This window comes from Micropterus dolomieu, linkage group LG12, assembly GCF_021292245.1.
Source record: "Micropterus dolomieu isolate WLL.071019.BEF.003 ecotype Adirondacks linkage group LG12, ASM2129224v1, whole genome shotgun sequence".
NCBI classification, from domain to species: domain Eukaryota; kingdom Metazoa; phylum Chordata; class Actinopteri; order Centrarchiformes; family Centrarchidae; genus Micropterus; species Micropterus dolomieu.
In genome coordinates, this window is record NC_060161.1 from 38,705,615 (window position 1) to 38,732,012 (window position 26,398).

Genomic DNA, 26,398 nt, shown 5'->3' on the forward strand with positions numbered 1-26,398 from the left:
TACATCGATATTTTCATTTTCTGAGATGCAACTGTAAGAGACTTGAGAAGCACCCTGTATATGTTACGCAACATTTCAAATCGAAAGTGAAAGTTTTCACAGAGTCAGCAGATTATCAGGAGGAGGAAAGGGACAGCTGGCTGTGAACTGATGTCCTCACTGTGTTTCTGAAGACTTCCTTTAGTGAGAAGCAGATTAACTTTGTGCTTGTTGGAGTTTCTTACAGGAAGATGAAGATGTTTGTGGTGTTTGTGATCCTCGTGCACGGTAAGATAACCTTCCTCCCTCTGATCTGATCATCACCTCAGTCCAACGTCACCTCTTTAATCTGGCTTTCTTTTGTCTTAACTTCATTATACTGTTTCAGCTATCCAAATTTTCCTTTCCTTTTACACGTCCATGTAGTACAACGTGTACACTCTGTAGTTACTTGTGTAGTTTGTGAATTTGGACAGGGCAGCGTTGTCTCAAATCAAACACTGTTGTATACCGGAAATGAGGATCGTAACATTTGTGGGCTTCTTCTAACGGAGAATTGCAACCGTTCACAAAGCCAAATCAATACAGATCGCTGTATCACCCCAATAAGCATAGTTTTAGCATCTGTCCATAAACAGTATAGTGGTACTTAGAGTAAAAAGTATAAATTACTTTTGTCTAGGGCGGTGTTCAACGGAACAACTGCTGCAGCTGCACACATGCAAAATATCTGACGAAAAAAAAGCGCCTACACTATAAGTAACTTTATTTATATGGCACCTTTTAAGAGCAGACATCACAAAGGGCTTCACAATAACAGAAAATGACTGAATATAAGACAGAGCAGAGAATGGAGGAAAATAAAATAAATTGTTTTTATTTCAAGCATTAATCCATTGTTGCAGTACATCTACAGCATTGGAATAAACTATCATCCTAATTATATATTATTTTTCTCATAATTAACTGAAACTCCTGAAATAGTGATCATTTGGTACACTCTACTGGATGAAAATGGAATTGCATCCCATTAACAACCTAAAAGAAAATTAATTATAGCTGTATACTATGTCTACATATTAGTTATATATGCCTATATATTACACAATAAAAGTTACAACGATATTAGTTTGTAGTAGTAATAATTATATAGGTTAGTAGTTGTAGTAGAAGTACCAGTATTGGCAGAAGAAAGCTGTAGTAGTAGTGGCAGTGGTTGTAGCAGTAGTAGTTTAGGCTGTAGTAGAAGTAGTGTTAGTAGCAGGCTTAGCCCCCAGGTTATGCGTAACTTGCACTAGCAAAATGTTTGAACTTTCATCTATTGTTACTGTATTATAACTTCACTCATGTCACCAACCAGTGAAGAATCCGTTAACATGTAAAAAGTAACATATTCTTCCATTTCTCCTCTGTTGAACAAAAGTTACTGTAATGTTAACTTCTGGACACATCAAAGCTGCATGGGGGGGAGTTATTCTGCAGGCTATGACTGTTATCCAGCAGCTTATGTAAATATGTGATAAAGTAATACCATATCTAATTCCTCTCTCTATTAGATAAGTTGCTCAGAGCCAGTGAGCAACGGACTTTCAAAATAATATTTTTTTAAAACTTTGTTAACGTGTGATAAAATAATTGTCGGCATTAATTAATTAATGCGTTAACGGTGATAATAACACGTTAGCGTGCTGTCCTGCCCGGCAGTTTGGTATAGAGTATGATGAGCTGGATACCATATTGCCTATTGTGCCAGACAGATTTTACTTTAACAAGAGACTATTAATACTCCTTTTTCTGTTTTATTATTTATTTAAATGTATTTGTTACTGGGCTGGACAGGGGACAGACATGGGGATAGGGGATAGAAACACCACAGAAACAGACAGCACAGAGAGACGACAAAACCTGCAAGAGAACAGGGAGGGGGCTTGGGGCGGAGAGAACAACAAACAAAAACAACAACAAACAAACAAAAAATAAAGAGGACGCCAGCCACACAGCAGCCATAAACTGCTGACATAGGAAGACAACTGAGAGAGAAATGAAAACGAGAAAAAATCAAGCAACATAAATAAACAACACAGCACAGCCATGAGAGCTGGAATAATAACAATTAATTTAAATAAGTAACTGAAAGAAAAGCATCACTACTGTTTTCCATAGCCAACTAAAATATTGCATTTCCTTTACTTCACATAAACGTAGCTTAGGTTCAGCAAGTAACAGTTATTAAGTACAACATACAGTTTCACTCTGTATCACGCACTACCCTGAATTTTTCTTCCTTCACTATTCATTAGCATGTGTGTGTGTGTGTGTGTCAGAGGTGTTTACAGGCTCTTAAAACATTGGGGGCTTAGCCCAGCCCAGAACTCTTTAATGTTTCTCCTCAATGATAAATGAATTCATTTTAATTCAGTTAGAAACCCCTGCACTTTAATAGCTTCTGTGTTCAGTACCTTTTCTGCACATTCAGAATCTCTCCCACATATGTGTTCTCTGACATTTGCAGAATAATATTTTGAGACAAAAGTCGTAATATTATGAGAATAAAATCACAATCTAATCAGAATGAAGTCGTAATATTTTAACAAAATCTACCTGCCCCTCTGCTGTGCACGTGCCCTGCATTATTGCTCTGCTGATATGGTAGTGGGCTACCTCCTTTACAACGTCTGACAGACATAGAGCACATGTGGGACTGTAGTCGATGAGACGAGTGCACTGTTCATCAGAAGTAGAAAACCAAAACTGAAAACACTTTCGATCAGAAATAAATTTCATGTCAAATCCACACAAATGTTCAGGACAGTCAAACAGAGCAAATTGTCTGAGCGAGGAGTACAGAGACAGCAAAGAAAGGGACAGGTGTCTGTATCGCGGTCAGGTTTGTTGTGGTGTTCATGTCAACACCATGTTCATGTAGAAAACAAAGTCCATCTAAACAGTGAGCGCAACATGACAGCATAGGTGGTTCTGTTATTTGTCGGGTGATTTTGGTTTTAAACTGTGCTGGACCAGGTTGGTTTCTGGGTCACCTGAGGATCCAGGAGGAATAAGACATCAAATAAGGCTGCTGTGATTGAACCTCTCTGTCTGTGTGTCCTCACAGCTTCCCAGCATGCCTCAGCTGTGGAGCTGTATGAGGGGGAGGAGTTTGTCCTGCTGCCCTGTAAGTTTCCCACTCCTGACATAGACGACCCCACAGTGGTGTGGAGCCGCAAAGATCTCAATCCTCCAACCGTCCACCAGCGTAAGCAGGAAGGTGATGAACTTACATACCAAAACGAGCTTTACAGCGGCCGAACATCCATGATGACTGACGCTCTGGAAACTGGAGACCTCAGCCTCAACCTGACAAAACTCCAGCTCTCTGACAGCGGCAGCTACACCTGCACCGTCAGAGGGTTAGGAAGACCACAGAAAGTGGGAAACATACAACTGAAGGTCAAAGGTAAGTAACAAACACTAAAACCTACCATAGATACAGGTTAGAGGCCAACGACATCACCAGGTCATTTTTTGACTGTAGTCCCGAATGTAACTCAACAACAGCAACAAAAATATTTTACATGTTAATATGCAATAATCTTCATGATGCAGCCTGTCTTGCAAGTCTTCAAAGAGCAGGTCTTCACATCTCTTACCAGCCCCCACTCCCCCTCTTCTCGAGCTGTTTCTTGTATTGTGGGCCAAAATCTTTTTATTTAATTTGCCAAATGCGCGAAAATAACCAATATGTTTGCTACCCAGGCTGCAGTAGCTTCAACATCAGCTGCAGTAGCCCACCGTGCATAGAGCCGTGGCCACTGCCAGGTAGAGAAGGAGGCGTGTGACAGCGAAACAGAGTGACAAAGTGACAGGGCGAGGGACAGAGAGAGCAGGAGTAGAGTGGAGGTGAAGTGGTAAGCATGGAGTAGCTCAACCTGTAGGGAGGGAGGGTCCTTCACACTGGGGACATGTAGCGACCACTTTTTGAAAGCATTAATTAAAAATGTTCTGAAAAATAGCTTGCACCAAGAAATGTTAATTAACAAATAAAAATGCTATGAAATTGGTTTATTTGCACAATAAGCCTCCAATGCAGTGTAAATATAGAATAAATCTCTCTATATATAAAAAAGTAACTTAAGGTAAAAAAAAAAAGAATAAGCCACTGATTACGGCATTACATTTTATTGTTTTTACCTTTTTTCACCATAAATTGGTGGAAAATATCCCCAGAATTATTCCATGCCCAGGGTGCATGGAATGAAAATGTAGTTTTCCCAACATCTGTCAAAATTCAAGGTACATTAAAAAGCAACCGTAGCTGGTAACTACCAGAATTGCGACAAAGGTAAGCTGGAACATAGCTTTACCTAGCATCACTTTATACAGTATATCACAAAAGTGAGTACACCCCTCACATTTTTGTAAATATGTGATTATATCTTTTCATGTGACAACTCTGTGAAGAAATGACACTTTGCTACAATGTAAAGTAGTGAGTGTACAGCTTGTGTAATAAAACATGTAAATTTGCTGTCCCCTCAAAATAACACATCACACAGCCATTAATGTCTAAACTGCTCCAACAAACCAACAAAAGTCAGCACACAACTAAGTGAAAGTGTCAAAATTGGGCATAAAAATATACCACTGCTGTTATTTGCGAGTAGTCAGTGATGTCCAACCCACCAAATCATAAAGAAGGCAATGGTGAGTAAGGGCCTTTGCATTTGTAATAAAAATTAGAGATGCATGATACACTGAATTAAGACTCCATAAGATGCAGGAGGCTGTGTGCATATATAATATGTCACCATAATCAATAACAGACTGAAAATAAATAAACCCAGCTTTATTTTTAATGCAAAAAAAATAGCTACTTTTCTATCTTCACTTTGAGCTTCCTAACTACATTAGCAATATGTACACTGAATAAAAAGTTTGTCATCTATCCTTATACCCAAGTACTTTTACGAGGACACCCTTTCAGTGGATTTACAATCAGACGTAAAAATGCTGAGATCATCAAGCAACTGTGAGCAAGCTTTTGAGAAGACCATGAACTTTGTTTTCTGAGGATTTAAAACCACTTTTAAATTAAACAGAGCAGTTTGTGTAATGACTAACATGCAGTCTGAAGGTCTTGCACTGCCTGTGCTGTGGAAGGAGCATGCGTATAAATGACAGTGTCATCAGCATAAAAATAGATCCATATATAAGGGCCAGTTCTAGACCAGATTGAAAATGGTTTGAAAAAACGCTTTTAACAGTAAATTTAAATAGGATTCAAGGATCTTAGCCAGGATTGAGAGTTTGGAGATCGGATGGAAATTGTTTAGCTCTAAATAAGGGGAGAACACCTTTCTAGATTTTAGGTATTGACTCAAATTAAAAATGGAAGTCATAGACTCAGCCATAACATGTGCCACCATCTTTAGGAGATAAGGATCCAGATTGTCTAGACCTGCAGACATTTTGTGGCCAAATACATTTCAGAGCTTTACAAACTTGAGCAACTGAAATAGTTTTAAAATCAAACAAATCCATATTTCCATTAATTGCTGTGGTGGCAGAACATGGGACAAAGACTGAGAACCATGAATTTCCCCTGAAACTTCTTAACGGGACCCAGTTTATTAGAGATTGACAGAAAAATTTAAAATATTTTAAAAATTTGAAAATATTCCTATGCCAGTTCAACATCTGTAATAAGAGTTTAAGATTACAGCAATATAAATGATGCGGAAAGCCTGCTCTTCAAAACTTTTAAATCCATCCATCCATCTTCATCAGCTTATTCGGGGTCGGGTCGCAGGGGCAGCAGCTTCAGCATGGGACCACAAACTTCTCTTTCCTGAGCCACATTAACCAGCTCTGACTGGGGTATCCCAAGGCCTTCCCAGGCCAGTGTGGAGATATAATCTCTCCACCTAGTCCTGGGTCTTCCCCGAGGCCTCCTCCCAGCTGGACGTGCCTGGAACACCTCCATAGGGAGACGTCCAGGAGGCATCCTTACCAGATGCCCAAACCACCTCAACTGGCCCCTTTCAACGCAAAGGAGCAGCGGCTCTACTCTGAGCTCATCGCGGATGGCCGAGCTTCTCAACCTATCTCTAAGGGAGACACCAGCTACCCGCCTGAGGAAACCCATTTGGGCAGCTTGTACCCGCAATCTCGTTCTTTTGGTCATGACCCAGTCTTCATGACCATAGGTGACGGTAGGAACAAAAAGGAATAGGAAAATTGATCGAGAGCTTTGCCTTACAGCTCAGCTCTCTTTTCGTCACAACAGTGCAGTAAAGTCAATGCAATACCGCCCTCGCTGCTCCTATTCTCCGGCCAATCTCCTGCTCCAATCTCCCCTCACTCGTGAACAAGACCCTGAGGTACTTGAACTCCTTCACTTGGGGTAAGGACTCATTCCCTACCTGGAGTTGGCACTCCACCGGTTTCCTGCTGAGAACCATGGCCACAGATTTAGAGGTGCTAATCCTCATCCCAACTGCTTTGCACTCTGCTTCGAACCGATCCAGTGAGAGCTGGAGGTCACGGACCGATATCCCAAGCCCACCGAACCGCAGCCCCTCCTCGCCACAACAAAGCCTCGATATCCTGTCCATGAATATCACAAACAGGATTGGTGACAAAGCACAGCCCTGCCGAAGGCCAACCCTCACCTGGAAAGAGTCCGACTTACTGCCGAGTACTCAGACACAGCTTTCGCTTTGGATGTACAGGGATTCTCCAGATCTACAAAGCACATGTAGACTGGATGGGCATACTAGTCGTAGCCCACTCCAGGATCCTTGTGAGAGAGAAAGAGCTGGTCAGTTGTTCCACGACCGGGACGAAAATTGCATTGTTCCTCTGCGATCTGAGGTTCGACTATCGCCCGAACCCTCCGTTCCAGCACCCTGGAGTAGACTTTTCCGGGGAGGCTGAGAAGTGTGATACCCCTGTAATTGGCACACACTCTCTGGTCCCCATTTTTGAACACGGGAACCACCACCCCAGTCTGCCACTCCTTGGGCACCGTACCCAACTTCCATGCAATGTTAAAGAGACGTGTCATCCAAGACAGCCCCTCCACACCCAAAGCTTTTAGCATTTCTGGGCGGATCGCATCAATCCCTGGGGCTTTGCCACTGTGGAGTTGTTTGACTACCTCAGTGACTTCCTCCAGGGAAATTGACGAGAAACCCCTATCAGCCTCCAGCTCTGCCTCTACTAGAGAGGGCGTGTCAGTCGGATATAGGTGTTCCTTCCACCGCCCAATTACCTCCCCAGTTGAGGTCAACAGGGTCCCATCCTTACTGTACACAGCATGGATGGTTCCCCGCTTCCCCCTCCTGAGATGGGGAGTTCTCCAGAAGCACTTTGGTGCTGACTGAAAGTCCTTCTCCATGTCTTCTCCGAACTTCTCCCACACCCAAAATAAACTTTTAAATATCTTTTTTTAAATGAACCAGGGTTTTACCTTGGGGATTTTCAATTCCCTACACAAGAAATTGCACAATGATCACTGACATCATTGCAAAATAAGCTCGTTGAGGTGTATTTGTGAGAAGTATTTTTTATAATTAAATCACGCAAGGTACATTTATGTTGCTTTAGGATTTGGCCTTTACAAAGAGAGGTTACCATAAGTGCGCATTTTCCAACATCCACGAAGTAATAATCGCAGCTTACATCCCTGATCCTACTCTAAACAGAAAGAAAGCTGTAACTCACTCATCATAAAGTCACTCTACGGCCCTTTTCCTAACAAGGTCAAACCGTTGCAAGAAAGATGACAAGAGGAGATCCAAGCACATTATTGGACAAACAGCAAGCCTTGTTACTTTATAACTTTTGAGAATAAAACAATCAAATTAAATAAGTTGCAGGTAGAAATATTTATTTTGATAAAACATACATTTTTGAAACATTTCAATAACAATAAAAACACATAATACAACAATATAAATTAAAATAGGGTAACCATGAACATTACATATGAGGTAGGAGGGGGTAAAAATAGCAATCATTCTAGTTTTATAGTAACAGTGGAGTGAGGTCCTTTAGGCCGGTGTGCATTTTTATCAACGTTGCGAATGGCAGGTGTGTGGGCCTACGGGTAAATGCAGAGGGCTGCTGGGACCCTGTGCATTACACCACCTGCGCCTGCAGGAGTTGCACAGTCTGCAACATAGAGTATAATTACTTAATTAATAAATAAAAATAATTATTGGATGACTTATAACTAAACTCTGGTCATTTCTGGGAAGATGGAGTGATGGCCTATGCATCACCTATTTAAAATGATGTGATGTGATTCTATTTCGAAATTACCTTCTTACCAACAAACATGCAAACTATTGAAGCACAATGGTGTCATTTTCACCCAATCCTAACCACAGCCTAAAATTCAGCTTGCTGTTTATTGTTTTATGATCATACCTTAAGCTGTAATAGGAATATAATTGGTTCCCAGTAGTTAAAATATAACTACAACCACCACGTTTTTTGTAAGATCCTGAATTTTCACCCCTTATTCTATAACTTCACACCTTGTTTCTCCAGAACAATCACACTGGACGTTATGGGCTATGATCTAAAGCTTTAGTGTTAACATTTAATTTCTTTAAGATGGAAACAAAGAGGCCTAGATGGTCCAAAGCAAAGCTTTGATTTTCGTAAAAAAAACACTCATCTGTCTCATCTGTATGAAGTTTGCACACATGTCTATCAGTCCTGTCTTTTCCCTGAGTATTAGTGACTCCCTCTGAAGACATGATGGAGAGATGGAAGGAAGAGATGTGAGAAAAGAGGAGTTCAGACAGTTAGCAAACTCATTTTAACACCATGTTGAATCAGAAAACAAAGTCCATCTAAACAGTGAGAGCAACATGACAACTGAGGTGCTTCTGTTATTTGTCAGGTGGTGTAGGTTTTAAACTGTGCTGGTGTGGTTTCACAGCAGCTGATCAGATGCAGCAACCAATCCCAAACAGGACCAGGTTGGTTTCTGGGTCACCTGAGGATCCAGGAGGAGTAAGACATGAAATAAGGCTGCTGTGATTGAACCTCTCTGTCTGTTTTGACCTCATAGTTTTCCAGCATGCCTCAGCTGTGGAGCTGTATGAGGGGGAGGAGTTTGTCCTGCTGCCCTGTGAGTTTCAGACTTTTGAGATGGACGACGCCACAGTGGTGTGGAGCCGCTACGATCTCAATCCTCCAACCGTCCACCAGCGTCAGCAGGAAGGTGATGAACTTAAAGACCAAAACCAGCTTTACAGCGGCCGAACATCCATGATGACTGATGCTCTGGAAACTGGAGACCTCAGCCTCAACCTGACAAAACTCCAGCTCTCTGACAGCGGCAGCTACACCTGCACCGCCAGAGCAATAGGAGGACAACGGAGAGTGAGAAACGTACAGCTGAAAGTCAAAGGTCAGCAGGAAACCTAAAACCTACTGTTGCCGATACATGGCAGAGGTCAGAGGTCATGTTCTTTATGTTTCTGGTTCCCAGAACGATTTCCACTCTGGGCCACAGTTCTCCTGGTTCTCCTGGCTGTTGCTCTTATTGTTGCTGCTGGGGGTCTTTTGGTACATTTTTGGCGCCACTTCACGTCAGGTATGTCACTATTACTATCCCATCAAGCCTTGACTGTTAAGGTCGTTCATTTCTTCCAGAAACTAAATTAGTTGAGAGATAAAAACAACTGCTGCAGAGATCTGAAGATAATCTTCCAGTTTTTATTCCAGAAGTAAGAAAACTTCCTTCAAGCTCACTCATTCTGAGTAACCTGAGTAACAAAAAAATAACTACTAGATACTTGACCAGATTTGTCCAATGGAAAACCAAAAAATGTCAGTCAAGTCGAGGCGAGTTGAGCCAGTACCATCCGGTGGAAAAAGGACTATAGTTAAGTCGCTTGGCCTTGTTTCCATGTCAGATGTATGGCTCTGTGGCCACTTCTGACCAGACTTTTACAGACAATAGATGTGGTGTTGCAGATTCCCACTGTTTTCTGCAGCTCTGAGCTGATGACACTGCTGGACATCTTCCGATGCAAAGACAATAAAGCATGATGTCTTTCATCTACTGCAGTAAGTTTCCTTGGTTGACCACTGCTTCTATGGTCCTCAAACATTGTAAAGACTAAGAGGGACTATCCTTCTGTGCACAGGAAGAGAAAATAACTCAATGAGAGTAACTTTCGAGAACAGGTAAACTGTACCTGGACCACCCTTTGCCTTCAAAACAGCATCAAAGAATTGATGCTGTTTTGAAGGCAAAGGGTGGTAACACCAAATATTGATTTGGTTTATATTTTTCTTCTGTTCACTCACTTTGTATTTTGTTAATTGATACATAAAACATGTCTAAAACCTGCCTAAAACCTTTGCACAGTACTGTATCAATACTGCAGTACTTTGATCAGTGGACCACAGGCTCCATCACCTGTGTTACCTCATTAGACGATAGATAGTGACTAAAGAGTTTCTAACTTGGGAGTGGGGGCAGGTAAAAGATGTGATTGGGCCAGCCCACTGTGAATATAGAAAATAAACCAATGGGCCGCTGTCTGTACCTGCCTTACTAGCTGTTCATTGGCCCATTTCCTTTAGGATTCCTTTATAAAAAGTATTAATAATAAATAATTCAAATTTTATTAGCCACAAGATGCGTACATCAGACAAGAATGTTTAATAAACTTAGTTGTCAATTGTGCGGTTGATTGTAGAGACATCAAAGACAACACTGTCTCTGTTAGATGGAACAATGGGACATATTTCAGAGTTCCTGCTGCTGTCTGTACAGCTAATGTTGTGCTTTATTACCCTCTCAGTCCCCCAGGTCGAGGTGTATTCAGGGAAGGAGTCTGTCCTGCTGCCCTGCAAAACCACAGTTCACCTGCCTGAAGACGTCAAAGTGGAGTGGAGGGACAGATACAACAAGAAGGTCCACGTGTATCAGAACGGCTCTGACCAGCCTGAAGAACAGTACTGCTTTTACAGAGACCGAACAGAGATGAAGAGAAACCTGCAGAGACCTGGAGACCTCAGTCTGACCCTGAAATACCCCACAGACAAAGACAGAGACACCTACACCTGCACCGTCTACAGCAGGGAGAGAGACATCCTGTTGAAGAAACAAGTGAAGCTCCGGGTCAAAGGTCAGTGCTGTAGATACAGGTCAGAGGTCAGAGCGGTAGATACAGGTCAGAGGTCATGTTCTTTATGTTTCTTGTTCCCACAGAACGATTTCCATCCTGGGCCAAAGTTCTTGTGGTTTTCCTGGTTCTCCTGGCTGTTGGTCTTATTGTTGCTGGGGGTCATTGGGTATATTTTCGGCACTATTACACGTTAGGTATGTCACCAGTACTACACTTCCCATCATGCCAATGGTTATCATGTTTACCCTTTTCACTCCTTTACTGCTGAGGCAGGCTGCCGCTCACTTTTTCCAGAAACAAAAAGAGTTGAGAGTAAAAAACAACTGCAGAGAGCTCAAGAGAATCCTCAAGGTGTTGTTCCAGAAGTGAGAAACCTCCTTAAATTCTCTCATTCTAAGTAAAACTCTGCTCTCCAACGCAACTTTAGTAAACAGCATGTCGTGTGGTTCACTGCATTTATCTGGGCAGAGTAGGAACATTTGTTCTTCTGTGGTATTAAACAGCAGGCTAAACGCTGCAGCCCTGAAAGTCAGGAGCAGCAGCTTTAGTAAATGTTTCTCTTTTAGTTGTGCTCAGTCATCTGGTCAAATGCTGCTGAGAAAGACTCCCAACAGTCTATAGAGATTGTTGAGAACAGAGCAGACATATTAATTCTTCATTGTTTCTGTGCTGATGTGTGTGAAACATGGCTGACTGTGGAGGCTTAATCACTATCTGTTCTTCATCAAACATGTCTGCAGCACTTTACAGGGTGCTCTGAGTAGTTACCAAGGAACAAATTAATCTGTCACTAATAACAGTATGTGATTGTATAGACACCAAAGACAACACTGTCTCTGTTAGAGTTCCTGCTGCTGTCTGTACAGCTGATGTTGTGCTTTGTTGTCCTCTCAGTATACCAGGTGGAGGTACAGGTCAGAGGTCAAAGGTCATGTTCTTTATATTTTCTGATTCTCACAGGACAATTTCTATACTGGTTCATACCTTCCATGGTTTTCCTTTTTGTTGGTCCTATTGTTACTCGGCGTCTCTTGATACATTTTCGGCACTACTTCATGTCAGGTATGTCACTACTACTACACTTCTCATCATGAGTTTATTATCCCTATCCCTGTCACTGCTTGACTGCCACTCACTTCTCCCAGAAACTAAAAGAGTTCAGAGTTAAATACAACTGCTTCCGAGGTCAGTACTGTAGATACAGGTCAGATGTCCTAGTTCATGTTCTTTGTTTCTTATTCCCACAGAACGATTTCCATCCTGGGCCAAAGCTCAACTGGTTCTCCTGGTTCTCCTGGATCTCCACAGGCTCATGACAATTATTTTTGTCAGTCTCTTTTTTTGGGAAAATTTTGTGCGCTATTTAACAGGTATGTCACTACTACTACACTTACTATCATGCAAATGGTTATCATCTTTACCCCTGCCACTCCTTGACTGCTGAGGCAGACTGCTGCTCACTTCTTCCAAAAACTAAAAGAGTTGAGCATTAAAAACAACTGCTGTAGAGGTCAATCCTGTAGACACAGGTCAGAGGTCCAAGTTCATGTTCTTTTGTTTCTGGTTCCCACAGAAGTAATTCCATACTGGGCCAAAGTTCTCCTGGCTGTCCTGATTGCCCTGGCTCTCCTGGCAGCTGCTGTTATTGTTGCTCGGCGTCTTTTTCAGCGCTACTTCACATTAGGTATGACTCTACTAATACACTTCCCATCATGCCAATCATTATCCTCCTTAACATTGTCACTCCGTGACTGCTGGGGCAGACTGTTAATCACTTCTTCCAGACACTAAGTTAGTTAAGAGTTGAAAACAACTGCTCTAGTGAGCTGAACAAAAACTTCTTCATACTCACTCATATTGAGTAAAAATCACCTCTCCCACATAACTCTAGTAAACAGCATGTTGTGTGGAGCTGTGAGATGCACTGATCGATTGGCTGGGGAACCTGAATTGGCTGCTTTTCAGCTTAATCGGCCATGACCGTTGACCACGGCTAAGCAGCATCTAATATCAGATTCTCTGCCGTTCACATCTAACGCTACACACATGCTGCACTGCACAGTGTTTCACCTCATGCGCACAGCGGCACAGACACAGTAACCAACCAATATCAACAGCCACACACACACATGCTAAAACGTGGTAGGTGTGGAAGTTCTTCACCGTGAGTGATGAAGTCGCAAAGCTCACAATTTACACCTGCAGAGAAACACACAGAAAGTTACGTTGGAAGATGCGAACAAGGTGGAAATTTTACATGTACGGATCAGGTAAAGCAACAGTGAACACAGCTGTTGGTGTCGATGTCGGTCAGTACCACGGTGGTCTCCATCGATAATTAACATCAACCTTTCTCCACACGCAGCTCACCTGCTGCTGTGAAACCGGAATGGCGAGTGAAAAATTTTGCGTATTGTCTTTATAAAACTGTTCACAAACAAAGTGAACAGATCAAGAGACAGGTGTAGGTGTGTGTGTTTGAAGAGAAAACAAGGTGAGCAGATTAAAGCACTTTGTTAGTAAACAATAAAATAAGGTAGAGAAGTATGTAGAATTAAAATGTTGAGAAAAAAAATAACATACTAGAAATAGGGTAATGTATTCTTTCAAATATTTTTAAATAAATATATGAATATACCCACCAACTACAGTTCCACAGTTCAGTCTGTGGTAAACACTGAGCCGTGTTAAACTGCAGTTCAAGTACAAGTTCAGTCCAGTAGCCTGACCTGCAGCAGTTTTTACTGTGAGATGTGTCAGACTGAGAGAAGGTCATGTAACCTGCTGCAGTTTTGGAGAAAATGTAAAGGTTATTTAATATTTTGTGTTTTATTATTAACATATGGACCCCAGGAAGAATAGCCAATGCTAATGCAGGTAGGCTACTGATTGGGATCCTAATAAAGAAAGATGTTCCAATAAAGAAACGTTACAAAAATGTTTGTGTATGCTGTCAATTATAGTTCTTAGTAAGAAAAAACATTGAAATCGGCAAGTCAGACCTTTGAAAAATCAAAAATTGGAAATGGCCAGGAAAATTAGAATTGTGCATCTCTACCAAAATGGCCGTTGTTTTGTTTTGTAGATGCATTTTTGATGAACGATAACGATCAGTGCTAATCTCACTGACAAACACATTGCATTTCCTGTGACTACTTCATAATAAATGGCTAAAGTTTTAACTTGGTAATATAGCTCAGTCACCACGCTTTCAAAAGCTGCAATTAAGAAACAGCAACAATTATGTTAGGTCATAATCAGCAGAAATTAGTAGGTCATTGACTACTTTGGTAAAGACTGTTAGGACAGAAAGCCAGATTGTAATGTATTAAAGAGATTATTGTTGAATAGGTAGGCAGTTTTTCAGCAACCCCCCTTTAAGTATTTTTGACATAAACAAAAGATTGGAAATTGGTCTTTATTTAAGCCGCAGTTTATTAATGGCAGTTTTAAAAGCTGAGGGGCACGCAGCCCATGGAAAGTGACCTATTGATAATTTCAAGAGTTGGATTTATTAAACTTTATTAAACTTAGACCAGTGGTCGACAATAGGCGGCTCGCGGGCCCACCAACAATAATATCCGGCCAGTGGCTAGATTACTTTAATAGTGGCAAAAAAAAACATTATAGCGGCTGGTGCTGAAACAGATCTCAGTCATGACAGAACAAGTTACTCACATAACCACTTTCTCTTAAGTGATTGTGCCTACAAAATAAAAGCGCGTCTAGCGGTCGTCTTATGGGCATGTGTTCACTCGCACAGACTTCACTCGGTTAAAAACTTGGTGGCCTATGACGTTACAAGTTGGGGGGGATATTTTACAAGCACAGACCTGGTAAAGCAGCATTGAACACACAGGGTGCAGATGGTGGTTTCGGTTGTTTGATAGGCTGCGTCATTAACAAGCCCACAAGCGGCTCGCCTGATACTGTGATAACGGACCGCGATTGGAAAACCACGGTAAAAATATGAGTAAAAATCTGTGTCTTTTATGCGACTTTATAAAACGTACTGCTGATGGAGAAAGTGGAGTTGACGGGCGGGGGTTGGAGACAGAGAGAGATGGGGCAAGTCGGCGTGTTTACCTGAGGTGTAGGCCTCTTGTGTGTCTGAGTGTGGGGAGAAGAGAATTCCGAGGAAGGTGCGAAGCATATTTAAAATGTATAATAATAATGTTCGTGGTGATTAAAACCTGCTTTCACATGGCGGTATTATGTGATTTATTTATTTTTGGCCGGGGGGCGGGGTTTTACAATCACAATGCCTGCTCAACCATCGCACATGGACGATGGCTTTGTCAACTCTACTACTGACTGAACTAAACAGGCACACAGTAAATTATGGATTATAAATGATAAATTGACTATGTTTTGGAGCGACATCTAATGACGATGAAAAAAATTTGGCCCGATGCCAGACTTATTTGTGGCTTAGTAGATATACAGTATGTGTAGGTTGTAGGTTTGGAGGCCATTTCCAGGCCTCAGGGGAAATGGTTTCAAATTGAGAGAGGGTGGAATTAGTCTCAATGCCTGCATAAATCACGGTATTGGAGAGTTCGTAGCCATCAGTCTGAGAGGAGTGTGGACCAGTGACTTTGTCTCTAATTGAGGGTAAATAAATGTTTTTACAGTTAAGTGTTTGGGGGTTTCTAATCACCATGGCCAAATATTGAGAAATCTCCAAAAGTGCATTCAGTGCAGATTCTAGTTAAAAGTGATGATAGCTATTCCACCCCCTTTCATGTCTTGTCTAGAAGAAAATATAAAACTATAATCCAAGGGAGAATCCTCAGTAAGTGAAGCTGTGGATGAGAGCGAACGTTAGGCAAGACATAGAAAATGTAAACCATATTGAGAGATATTTTAAAAAAAGTTCAGTAATGTGAAGTCATCCAAAGAGGAATGAGAAGGATCGGGATCCTTCTAAGTTTTTTTGGCCTTCTTTGATGTACAGTGTAGGCCTCAGTTTGAGTTCTGTTACATAGGACAGGTATGATGTGTTGGTGGTTAGTACCCATGCCTAGGGAGGTGGTAGTAGGACTTCCTAGCCATGGGTGGGAGTGCTACTGTGGTTAGTAGGGGAGAGAGAGGTTTGCTGGTGGAGACTGATAGTGACCAGAAGTGGACATGCAACGGGGGATAGTCAGGGTGACATCACGGCAGAAGATTGATGGGTGTTTTCAGAAGAGATTAAATTGGGGGTAAGGGTGTGGATAAAACAACATATGCCACAGTTGAATGGGAGTCTGAGCTCAAAGACAATGAGCCATTTACCATGCACTGTGCGGGAGTCAAGGAGCTTGCTAGCTTTCTTGTTTTAGTAATTGTGAAGACTGGTTAAAGGCAAACAACGTACAATCTTTCTGAGATGAAAAGTACCATTTCAACGTATTGACCAAAGACCTTGTTTTCGTCCCGCTCGTTTCTGGCCTCTTAAAGGTCCAAGCGATATTTCCCTTGGGGAAATCTTATTCGATTTATTTTATAATAATCACTTCTTCTCTCTGTCTTCATTGCTTCTGCTAAGATTAACAGTAACCGGGACTGGACTGTTAAAATCTGGCATACCTGGCATTTGCCTGGCTGGCTGACGCATCTTGGGGCCGATAATACAAAAAATATATTTATTAAATATTAAAAATAAAGACAGTGTGCCAGTTAACGACCCATAAAGTAGGGACAGGCAGCGGCCAACTGGTTTAAATACTATGCTGACACCGGGCTGGCCCAATCACATTTCTTATTAGCTCCCTCTACCTCTCCCTCTGTTTCTTGTGTTAGATGCCCTGTTTCAGAGAAAAAATATGCCAAACTAACCGGTTTGTTTGCTACTGGGACAGTTCTAGCTTCAACATCAGCTGCAGTACCCGACATTGTGCAGCCACAGACACTTATAGGGGGAAAGGATAGCCATGGCCACTGCCAGGCAGAGGACGAGGTGTGTGACTGCAAAGCAGAGGGAAAAGTGAGCAGGAGGTGAAGCAGAAAGCATTGGGTTGCTTAATAGGAACTTGTACAGAGGGAGCAGGGAGGTAGAGGATGTGTCCCAAACTGTAATGACGACGACGATGACCACTTAAATTAAGGTCAAAGATAAAAAATATAATAGTAACGCTCTCATAAAGTGAGACCGTCACATACTGCTGGTGATATCTCAGTCAGTCACTGTCATATAGCACAGCATAAGTTATGTGACATTGTTTTTGCAGCTAGCATAGTTCCCTAATTCAATCTCAACATGGACTAACTGTCCAAATAGCTGACTAGATGAGGTTATTTTGTCAGTACCCACACTGCTATGAGTGACTTAGGTCCATTTCTATCACATACATTAACATTACAGTTATTAGGCTACGGGTTCCCTTGATGAAGATGCGACTGTATAATTTGGTCTATTATACAACACTTTTAGAATACTGTGCTAAAATGAATAAATGATTATTTATGTATTGGGAATAAGTATTTTCATTTACAGGCAACAAAGTTGTCTTTTGATAATTTTCATCCGCTCCATGCATTAATTGAATAAACAGCTATTTCCTCATTCCCAGTATGTTATTGTTTTTGCAAAGTTTTTATTCTCTGACAATTACTTGTACTTATATTTGTGTATGAGTTGTGTATGCCATAACAGGCAGTACACTAAACTTACTAGTCAGTGGTTTGCGGGAATATTAAAGCAGGTACACATATCTAAGGGGGCTGCAAAGATGGTGAAGGGGTGGTTGACTGTTTATAGTGGGCCTCCTGGGCCAAAAAATATTTTACATTATAATTTAACAGTATTTCTTTTATTGACCAGTCCTGATCCTATCTCAATGCAGGTCAAATGTCATGCTCTTTCTGTTTCTGGTTCCCACAGAACAACACCCAACCTGGCAGAAAGTCCTGGCTCTCTCTGCTCTCCTTCCTCTCCTGGCAGTTTATGATTTTGCTCGGTGTCATTTTGAAGATTTTCGGTGCAATTTCATGTCAGGTATGTCACTGCTTCTACCTTTCCCGTCACACCAATGGTTATCATCCTTTCCCTTGCTGCTCACTTCTTCCAGAAACTAAAAGAGCTGAGAGTTAAAAGCAACTGCTACAGAGAGCTGAAGACAAACTTCCAGGTTGTTGTTCCAGAAGAACGAAAACCTCCTTCAAACTCACTCATTCTTAGTACAAATCAGCTCTCCAACAAAACTTTAGTAAACAGCATGTTGTGTGATTCATAGCTTTAATCACAGCTGGTTGACAGGTCGATCTGCTGATTAAAGCTGTCAGACGATCATCAACGATTGATCACTGCATAACCCTTTTGTAACCCCGAATTGCCCCTGGCAGCTGTTCCGCCAGTGTATGAATGAGTGTGAATGTTAGTTTCTGTTTGAGCACTTAGGCTCAGTGAATGAATGTGTGTGAATGGTGAATGCAGATGTAGTGTAAAAGCGCTTTGAGTGATCGAAAAGACTAGAAAGGCGCTATACAAGTACGGAGCATTTACATTTCATCAGCTGATTTTACTCACGGAGCTGCCTTCATCAGATGCATTCGGTGGATGTGCAGGCTTGCTTTTCCTTTGATTTCTTCATTAGAGACTTTAGTGCAGTTTAGCTTCACATGTGACTAAATGGAAATGATGATAAATGATGTAAAAAATGTTTCTTGCCGACAGACCTGCCGACTCTTTAAATGTCTCCATAATAAAAGTGAAAGGGGCAAATAGTAAAGAAAATTTTTTCCAATAAATGAAGAAAGTGTTTGTGGACCTACAATGTCAAAATAGTTTAACTATAAGAGATGAAGAATGTTTCTGAATTATTTGACGATGCGCAGTTAATTATACAGTATTGTTTGGACAGAGTAGCCATAAACTTTGTCAGCGAGTTGGTGAGGGACATCATCTCACCACGGACTTTATGCAGCAATGCATTTTCAGCTAAACTGGAGGAGGTGATGACTATTTGTGTCTTTGCCACAGGAAAAATGCAGCAATGCAATGCTGGTTGTTTAGGGCTGTCACAACCACTAATAAGTCAAATTGTCATGGAAACAATTATAACACTCATTGTCATGCGTTTCATCAGCTTCCCAACAACACCTTGTGTAATCCAGCAGACGTAAACACACAGTGTGTGTATGTGTATGTGTTCGTATTTCGATTATGTGAGGAACCGTTCATTCGACTTCAAACATGGTCTGTGTGTTGCTGTGGACCCAAGGGAGTGCCGTGTGGCGTTTGGTGCAATTCGATCAATAAATACACTAGCCTATTAAACACAGACGTCTATTTCCAGGAAAAAACGCCTAAGATAACAAAATGAATCAATAATAACTCCTCAACCATTAGGCCTATATGCATCATTCTGGTCTCCTTTGATAGCTCAGATGCTAAGGAATATGAATCCTTTTTTTATTTTTTTTATTTTGCAATTGCAGACTAAATGGAGATGCAATGTAGGAAAAAAAAAAATGTTTATCCTCGCCTGGTACAAAATCTATATTTTAATAGCAATATCACCATCAAAACCATCATCCAACTCATTATAATGGAACAGAATATCTTCTAATACACCTGGAATACAACTGTACATTTAATGAAAAGTAACTAATATACAACAGTTATTACACAATTTTTAAAAAATATACCAGCATGTCCATGTTTTGGCTATATTTACTGTTTATACAGTGGATAGAAAAAGTCTACACACCCCTGTTAAAATTCCAGGTTCTTATGATGTAAAATAATGAGACAAAGATAAATCATGTCAGAACTTTTTCCACCTTTAATAATAAGAATAATAATAATCTTTATTTGTAGAGCGCTTTTCAAAAACAAGTTACAAAGTGCTTTAACAAGTGTAAAGACAATAATACCCAAGAGCAACCTGGTTTTATGCAACCAGGTTGCTCTTGGGGAAGAGGATTAGGTGAAATTTTTTGAGTCTGAGTTTAAAGTCAGAACTCTAAAAAAATTTGTTGGATGTGGCCCTAATCCTCTTCCGCACATAAGTGTGCACACCCTTAGACTAATACTTTGTTGATGCACCTTTTGATTTTATTACAGCAGTCAGTCTTTTTGGGTAGGAGTCTATTAGCATGGCACATCTTGACGTGGCAATATTTGCCCACTCTTCTTTGCAAAAGTGCTCCAAATCTGTCAGATTGCTTGGACATGGCCTGTGCACAGCCCTCTTCAGATCACCCCACAGATGTTCAACTGGATTCAGGTCTGGGCTCTGGCTGGGCCATTCCAAAACATTAATCTTCTTCTGGTGAAGCCATGCTTTTGTGGATTGGATGTGTGCTTTGGGTCGTTGTCATGCTGAAAGGTGAACTTCCTCTTCATCTTCAGCTTTCTAACAAACACCAGAAGGTTTTGTGCCAAAATTGCCTGGTATTTGGAACTGTTCATAATTCCCTCCACCCTGACCAGCTGAAGAAAAACCGCCCCAAAGCATGATACCGCCGTGCTTCACTGTGGGTATGCTGTTCCTCGGGTGATGTGCAGTGTTGTTTTTGCACCAAACATACCTTTTGGAATTATGGCCAAAACGTTCTACCTTGGTTTCATCAGACCATAACACATTTTCCCACATGCTTTTGGGGGACTTGATGTCTGTTTTTGCAAACTTCAGCCGTGCTTGGATGTTTTTCTTTTGTAAGAAAAGGCTTCCGTCTTGCCGCCCTACCCCATAGCCCATTTATATGAGGAATACGGGAGATAGTTGTCACATGTACCACACAGCCAGTACTTGCCAGAAATTCCTGCAGCTCCTTTAATGTTGCTGTAGGCCTCTTGGAAGCCTCCCTGACCAGTTTTTCTTTCGTCTTTTCATCAGTTGTGCCATATTTTCTCCACTTGATGATGACTGTCTTCACTGTGTTCCATGGTATATCTAATGCTTTGGAAACTCTTTTGTACCCGTCTCCTGACTTATGTCTTTCAACAATGAGATCTCTCTGATGCTTTGAAAGCTATCTGTGGACCATGGCTTTTGCTCGGAGATGCAACTAAGAAAACATCAGGAAAATCCTACTAGAACAGCTGAGCTTTATTTGTGATTAATCAAGAGTCACTTTAAATGATGGCAGGTGTGTAATGACTTCTAGTTAACCTGAATTTGAATGTCATTGGTTAATTCTGAACACAGCCACATCCCCAGTTATAAGAGGGTGTGCACACTTATGCAACCAGGTTATTGTAAGGTTTTTATTTTTCATTTTTCCCCCTCGAAGAGTTTGTTTTTCTATTGAATTGTTCACATTATAGGTCACATTAAAGGTGGAAAAAGTTGACATGATTTATCTTTGTCTCATTATTTTACATCATAAGAACCTGGAATTTTAACAGGGGTGTGGAGACTTTTTCTATCCACTGTATGTTCACTGGTATTGGAAGTTTTCTTCATAAGACTATTTCTGTCCATACAACCACGTTCCAAATAACATAAAGCTTCCAAAACATTTAAATATTGATAAAAACAGTGAATATTGATCAACATTCCTGCGACCAAAAGCACTTTCATGCTTTACAGGCCCACAAGTTGAGAACAGATCCTACAGGGCTGTAAGTTCTTTCTCTTAATATTGAAGAGACGAATCGTTTGATATATTGGATGTCTTTGTAGATCCTATGGGTCGAGAAAAAGACCGTCTGTTCCAAAGCAACACTTCTTCTCTCCCTTATTTTGAGGAGAGAAATGAAACCTAAGACCTCAGTGATTGCGCAATACCAAGATGGCGGCCAGCGGTGATCTTTATACACACAGAATTCAGCTGTTTTTGGACTGAAAACCGCGAAAACGGCAAAAGTAAGTCAGCAGTTGTAACTGTGAATGTGTATTGGTGCGTTTGTTGTCATCCAGCTAATAACTCTGAGTTTTGTGATTTGAGTGATATGCAGCGCAGCAATAACCAGCCTATTTCAAATTAATGAAATTAACGAAATGACTCAAAAAAACATAAGTTCATTTTAATGAACGAGATTGGAATACTAGAGTCTGTCAAAAGAGAGACTTTTCCCATCACTAATAAGCATAATGGCATTATGCAGCTTGCGCACCCGGGGACGGGGCTTATAGCCTCTGTTGTGGTAGTGAATTGATCAAACTGAGTTATCGTCACCCTGCAAGTTTGATATAGGTTACAAATAAATGTGCTGAAGCTGAGTTTTATGATAAGTTCTAAGGAAGAGATGAATATCTAGCAGTGTCTCCGCCATTGACATTGTTTCAGTGTTATTAATGCTGTAGGTCAGGGGACTCATGTTAAGCAAAGCTAATGATTAGCTCAGTTATTAGTGCATAGGTCTCTGAATTGGCGTGTTGTGGGGTTCGACCCCCCCTTGCGCAAACATTTTTTCCCTCTTCAACAAATTAACTATGAAGAGACTGCTCAGAATAAAGCGTGTCCTGGAGTTGATCCACATCCATCAACCTATGGACGCTTATATTCATTTCCCCAGCATCTCCAGGCAGAGGAAATTCCTGTGCTTCTCATGCAGGCGAATCACGTTTCCTAGAGCTTTTTTTGTCAAGCACGCTACAGAGTCTTCAGAATCAGAAGTAAAAGCTCTATTTCAACTCGGAAGTGATTATGTGAGTAACTATTGCTGGCATGACAGATCTATTTCAGCCCCAGCCGATATCAAAGTATTTATTTATTATTTGGACAGTGGGGCTTCTTGCCGACCACTGCTGTAGGTGAAACCATTGTGAGACACACATTTTGAACAAAAAGCTCAAGGAGGCGTCACATAGGCCCCTGTGAATGGGCACTGCACTAGTATTCTTAAAAAAGGAAATCTATTAGTCCTTGTCTAGGTCATCATCCAAAATCCCGTTTGCAGCACAGCAAAGTTTTGTGAATCAGCTCGAAGATTGACACTTAAGATTTAGTCCTACTACTAACTAACTAACCACAAACGGCTAGCACACCTCTCTTATGCTTATAAAAGTACATTTTGTGACATCTGGTTCAATGTTGGAAATTAAAGTAGAGACAGCAATCAACTACTCTTAAGAAACATTGATGTTCATGTAAACAATGATTACATTTACAAAGACAGACACTATACAATTTTAAAAACAACCACTGCAAGTCAGAAGGAACGTCATCAGGTACAAGATGTAATCAATTACCACTATTGTTTATGGTGGGGTTTGAACTCTCTTCTGGCACCATTAAGTGCTGCAGTGAAGTAAGACACTCTACCAACTGAGCTACTGAACCACACTTCTTATACTTCTCATAATGTTGATGTTTTGTTGATGAAAAAGTGCATCTGCCTTAAAAATAAAGATTTAAAGCTTTCATTTTAGGTAATTTATGTTAGAGCCTGAGTAGCATAAAAATATACAATCTGCAGTTTCTATTGCAGTGGATGAGAAATGTATTGTGGGTTCCCTATTAACTAACTTTAAATTTCAAATACGAAAGCTCCATTGAGGAAGTTGTTGGCCTTTTGAAAGAGAAAAGGCTTGGGGCTATATTTTGATGCCTATTATGTGCTAATGGAGATGAATAAAAACACACAATAGTACACATCATCAGCCATCCTCTCAACACGTTCTTCACTCTACTACCATCAGGATGTAGATACAGATCCTTGGCATGGGAATGGGCTCACTATAGCAGGAGTCTTATCCCCTCTGCCAAAGCACTACTCAACAGAACTATTTGTTATGTTAGAAAGTATGTTTGATTGGTGTCAATTTGTGTATAAATGTGATGTCTGATGTAGGATTGTTTATGTGTTTATGTTGTTTATGTGTAAGGTTATGTACAGATGGTGGAAACAAATTTCCTGAAAAGGACGATAAAGAATCTAATCTAATATGCATGACTGGGAGCAAGTGCAGCTTGGAAAGATACATTTACTCATTTGGCACTTTTATTCAAAGCGACTTACATTTGACAACATACAAGCATCAACAAAGTATCAACTACAGCACGAGGTCTAGAACTGACAATACATACTGTACTAGTAAGAGCAGCAATAAATTCTAGTATTAGCTAGTAGCACATATCACATCAATGAGGTAAATACCTAGGGAAAGAAGAGTTAACAAAAAAGTGTAATCAATACAAGATAATTGTAAGGAGATAAAAGAAGAGTTTAAAGCTCAAATGGAGTTTGTACAGCTGATGTTGTGCTTTGTTGTCCTCTCAGTCTGCCAGGTGGAGGTGGATTCAGAGGTGGAGTCTGTCGAGCTGCCCTGCAAAACCACAGTTCACCTGCCTGTAGACGTCACAGTGGAGTGGAAGGACAGATACAACAGGAAGGTCCACGTGTATCAGAACGGCTCTGACCAGCCTGACCAACAGAACCAGGTTTACAGAGACCGAACAGAGATGAAGGAAGACCTGCAGAGACCTGGAGACCTCAGTCTGACCCTGAAATACCCCACAGATGAAGACAGTAACACCTACACCTGCACCGTCTACAGCAGGGAGAGAAAAGTCCTGATGAAGAAACAAGTTAAGCTCAAGGTCAAAGGTCAGTGCTGTAGATACAGTATACAGACACCAAAGACAACACTGTCTCTGTTAGATGGAACAATGGGACATATTTCAGAGTTCCTGCTGCTGTCTGTACAGCTGATGTTCTGCTTTGTTGTGCTCTCAGTCTACCAGGTGGAGGTGGAGGAGGGGGTGGAGTCTGTCCAGCTGCCCTTCAAGACCACAGTTCACCTGCCTGAGGACACTGAGGTGGTGTGGAAACGCTTTGACCCCATAAAGACGGTCCACGTGTATCAGAACGGCTCTGACCAGCCTGACCAACAGAACCAGGTTTACAGAGACCGAACAGAGATGAAGGAAGACCTGCTGAGAACTGGAGACCTCAGTCTGACCCTGAAATCCCCCACAGACAGAGACGGAGGAGAATACAGGTGCTGCGTCTTCAACAAGAAGGGAAACATCCTGAGAGAGAAAACAGTTGATCTCAGGGTCAAAGGTCAGTATGCAGACTGAGGTCAGAGTCTCTGTGTTTGTCTCTGTCTGACTGTCCTCTGTCTCCTCTGCAGAGAGAAGCAGGAACAGAAGCAGCTCCACTGATCCAACTCCTCTGATGGCCGATCAATCTGTTTGATCTTTGATCATTGATCCGATCTGACTCTGGATCAGAGAGAAAATGGAGGTGAAGCAGCTGATGGAGGACGGATGAAGACAGGAGGACGCTTTGTCAGCTTCTTCTTCACTCTGACTCCTCCTACTGACTCTCACACACAGTCTACACACTCACTATTGATTCCTGCTGATCAGTGATGTCAGAGTGAGGTCAGCGTGATGTCACATGTTGATCAGCTGTAGGATCTGGACTGGAAAAATCTTGTCTTTGGAGACTTTTAGTGTCCCTTGTGGTTTAGATCCTCTGAACTGGACAGAGGTCTCACTCTGGAGGAAACTCTGCTTGTGTTTTATTCTCACACTCAACATGTTCCACTTTTTATCAACTGCTCCAACACATTTTCTAAAGCACTCACAGCTCTCCAAACATTTAGTCCAATCCTCTCCTTCATTTCTCTGTTCCACTAACACTAGAGTCAAACACACAACAGGAAGCTGGACGGACAAATGTCTCCACACAACAAGCTGATGTCAGTGAGGAAGTGTTGTAGAAAGACTGGTGTGTCATGTGATGTTTGTTCTTCAACACACACACACAGATGTATAGTGATGGTGTAACCCTCCCCTCCATGTCTCTGCTGGGACGTCCTCACGGGCAGCATGTTGTCTCTGGGTCATTCTGCTTCCTCCGTCCTCCAGCCGGTGACCCAGAGATCCACCGAGCTCCTCCATCATCCAGGGTGATATTTTTTACCAGGTCAAAAAACGGAAAGCCTGTACAACGCAGGCGTTGCTTCAGTGTACTAAAATCGTACAAAGCTTACAATATCCTCACTTATTTAACTATGTCTGCAGTCTATAGATGACGATGAATCAAATTCATTACACCAGCTCACGGGTGCCCCATCCCACATGGCCACTTTTGTAGTTGGGGGTCACCAAGTATTCTAGAGCAAAACTGCCAGAAATTCAGACACACAACGGCGGACCATCATGACCGCTCAAAACAGACCCACACAATGTTGAACCACAACCACAGACACTATCATAAAATGCAGTCTGCATTATCATCTGGAATTCATAATTCTTATGATTCACATCAAGTTTGAAGTTTCAACTTACTCTTTTTTTTTAGCAAATATCTCCTTTCCTCTTGCTCATGTTGACTGTGAATGATGTAATCTACATCCAATAAAGCAGAAGTCATA

General features: G+C 41.4%; 4 protein-coding genes across 6 annotated transcripts in view; 2 read left to right on the plus strand and 2 right to left on the minus strand.

Annotated features, from left to right (window-relative positions):
* Window positions 1-26,398, minus strand: part of LOC123980185 (zinc finger protein 260-like) — a 672,464-nt gene that overhangs the window by 480,264 nt on the left and 165,802 nt on the right. The window lies entirely within an intron of this gene.
* LOC123980191 (butyrophilin-like protein 2) overlaps window positions 1-26,398 on the minus strand; it is a 470,636-nt gene that overhangs the window by 327,314 nt on the left and 116,924 nt on the right. The gene's annotated exons all lie outside the window — the stretch shown is intronic.
* The window catches only part of LOC123980179 (zinc finger protein 271-like), a 342,908-nt gene that overhangs the window by 95,101 nt on the left and 221,409 nt on the right, over window positions 1-26,398 (plus strand). The window lies entirely within an intron of this gene.
* On the plus strand, window positions 108-26,398 carry LOC123980182. 2 transcript variants are annotated; one of them, XM_046064438.1, is made up of 13 exons: window positions 108-267; window positions 3,092-3,433; window positions 9,062-9,403; window positions 9,485-9,589; window positions 10,809-11,135; window positions 11,219-11,329; window positions 12,096-12,197; window positions 12,383-12,505; window positions 12,709-12,819; window positions 18,001-18,114; window positions 24,292-24,618; window positions 24,748-25,077; window positions 25,148-26,398. In XM_046064438.1, the coding sequence occupies exons 1-13, from the start codon at window positions 231-233 to the stop codon at window positions 25,210-25,212; spliced, it is 2,436 nt and encodes an 811-aa protein (XP_045920394.1). In that variant the 5' UTR covers window positions 108-230; the 3' UTR covers window positions 25,213-26,398. The 2 variants fall into 2 exon arrangements, with proteins under 2 accessions (XP_045920394.1, XP_045920395.1); XM_046064439.1 differs by lacking the exons at window positions 9,062-9,403; window positions 9,485-9,589.

Excerpts from the sequence above, each read along its gene's own strand:
- LOC123980182 (XM_046064438.1), top strand. The coding sequence starts at position 231 with ATGAAGATGTTTGTGGTGTTTGTGATCCTCGTGCACG. Across the intron at positions 9,590-10,808 it reads TTGGCGCCACTTCACGTCAG|TCCCCCAGGTCGAGGTGTAT; the intron begins GTATGTCACTAT and ends TTACCCTCTCAG. Across the intron at positions 11,330-12,095 it reads TCGGCACTATTACACGTTAG|GACAATTTCTATACTGGTTC; the intron begins GTATGTCACCAG and ends TGATTCTCACAG.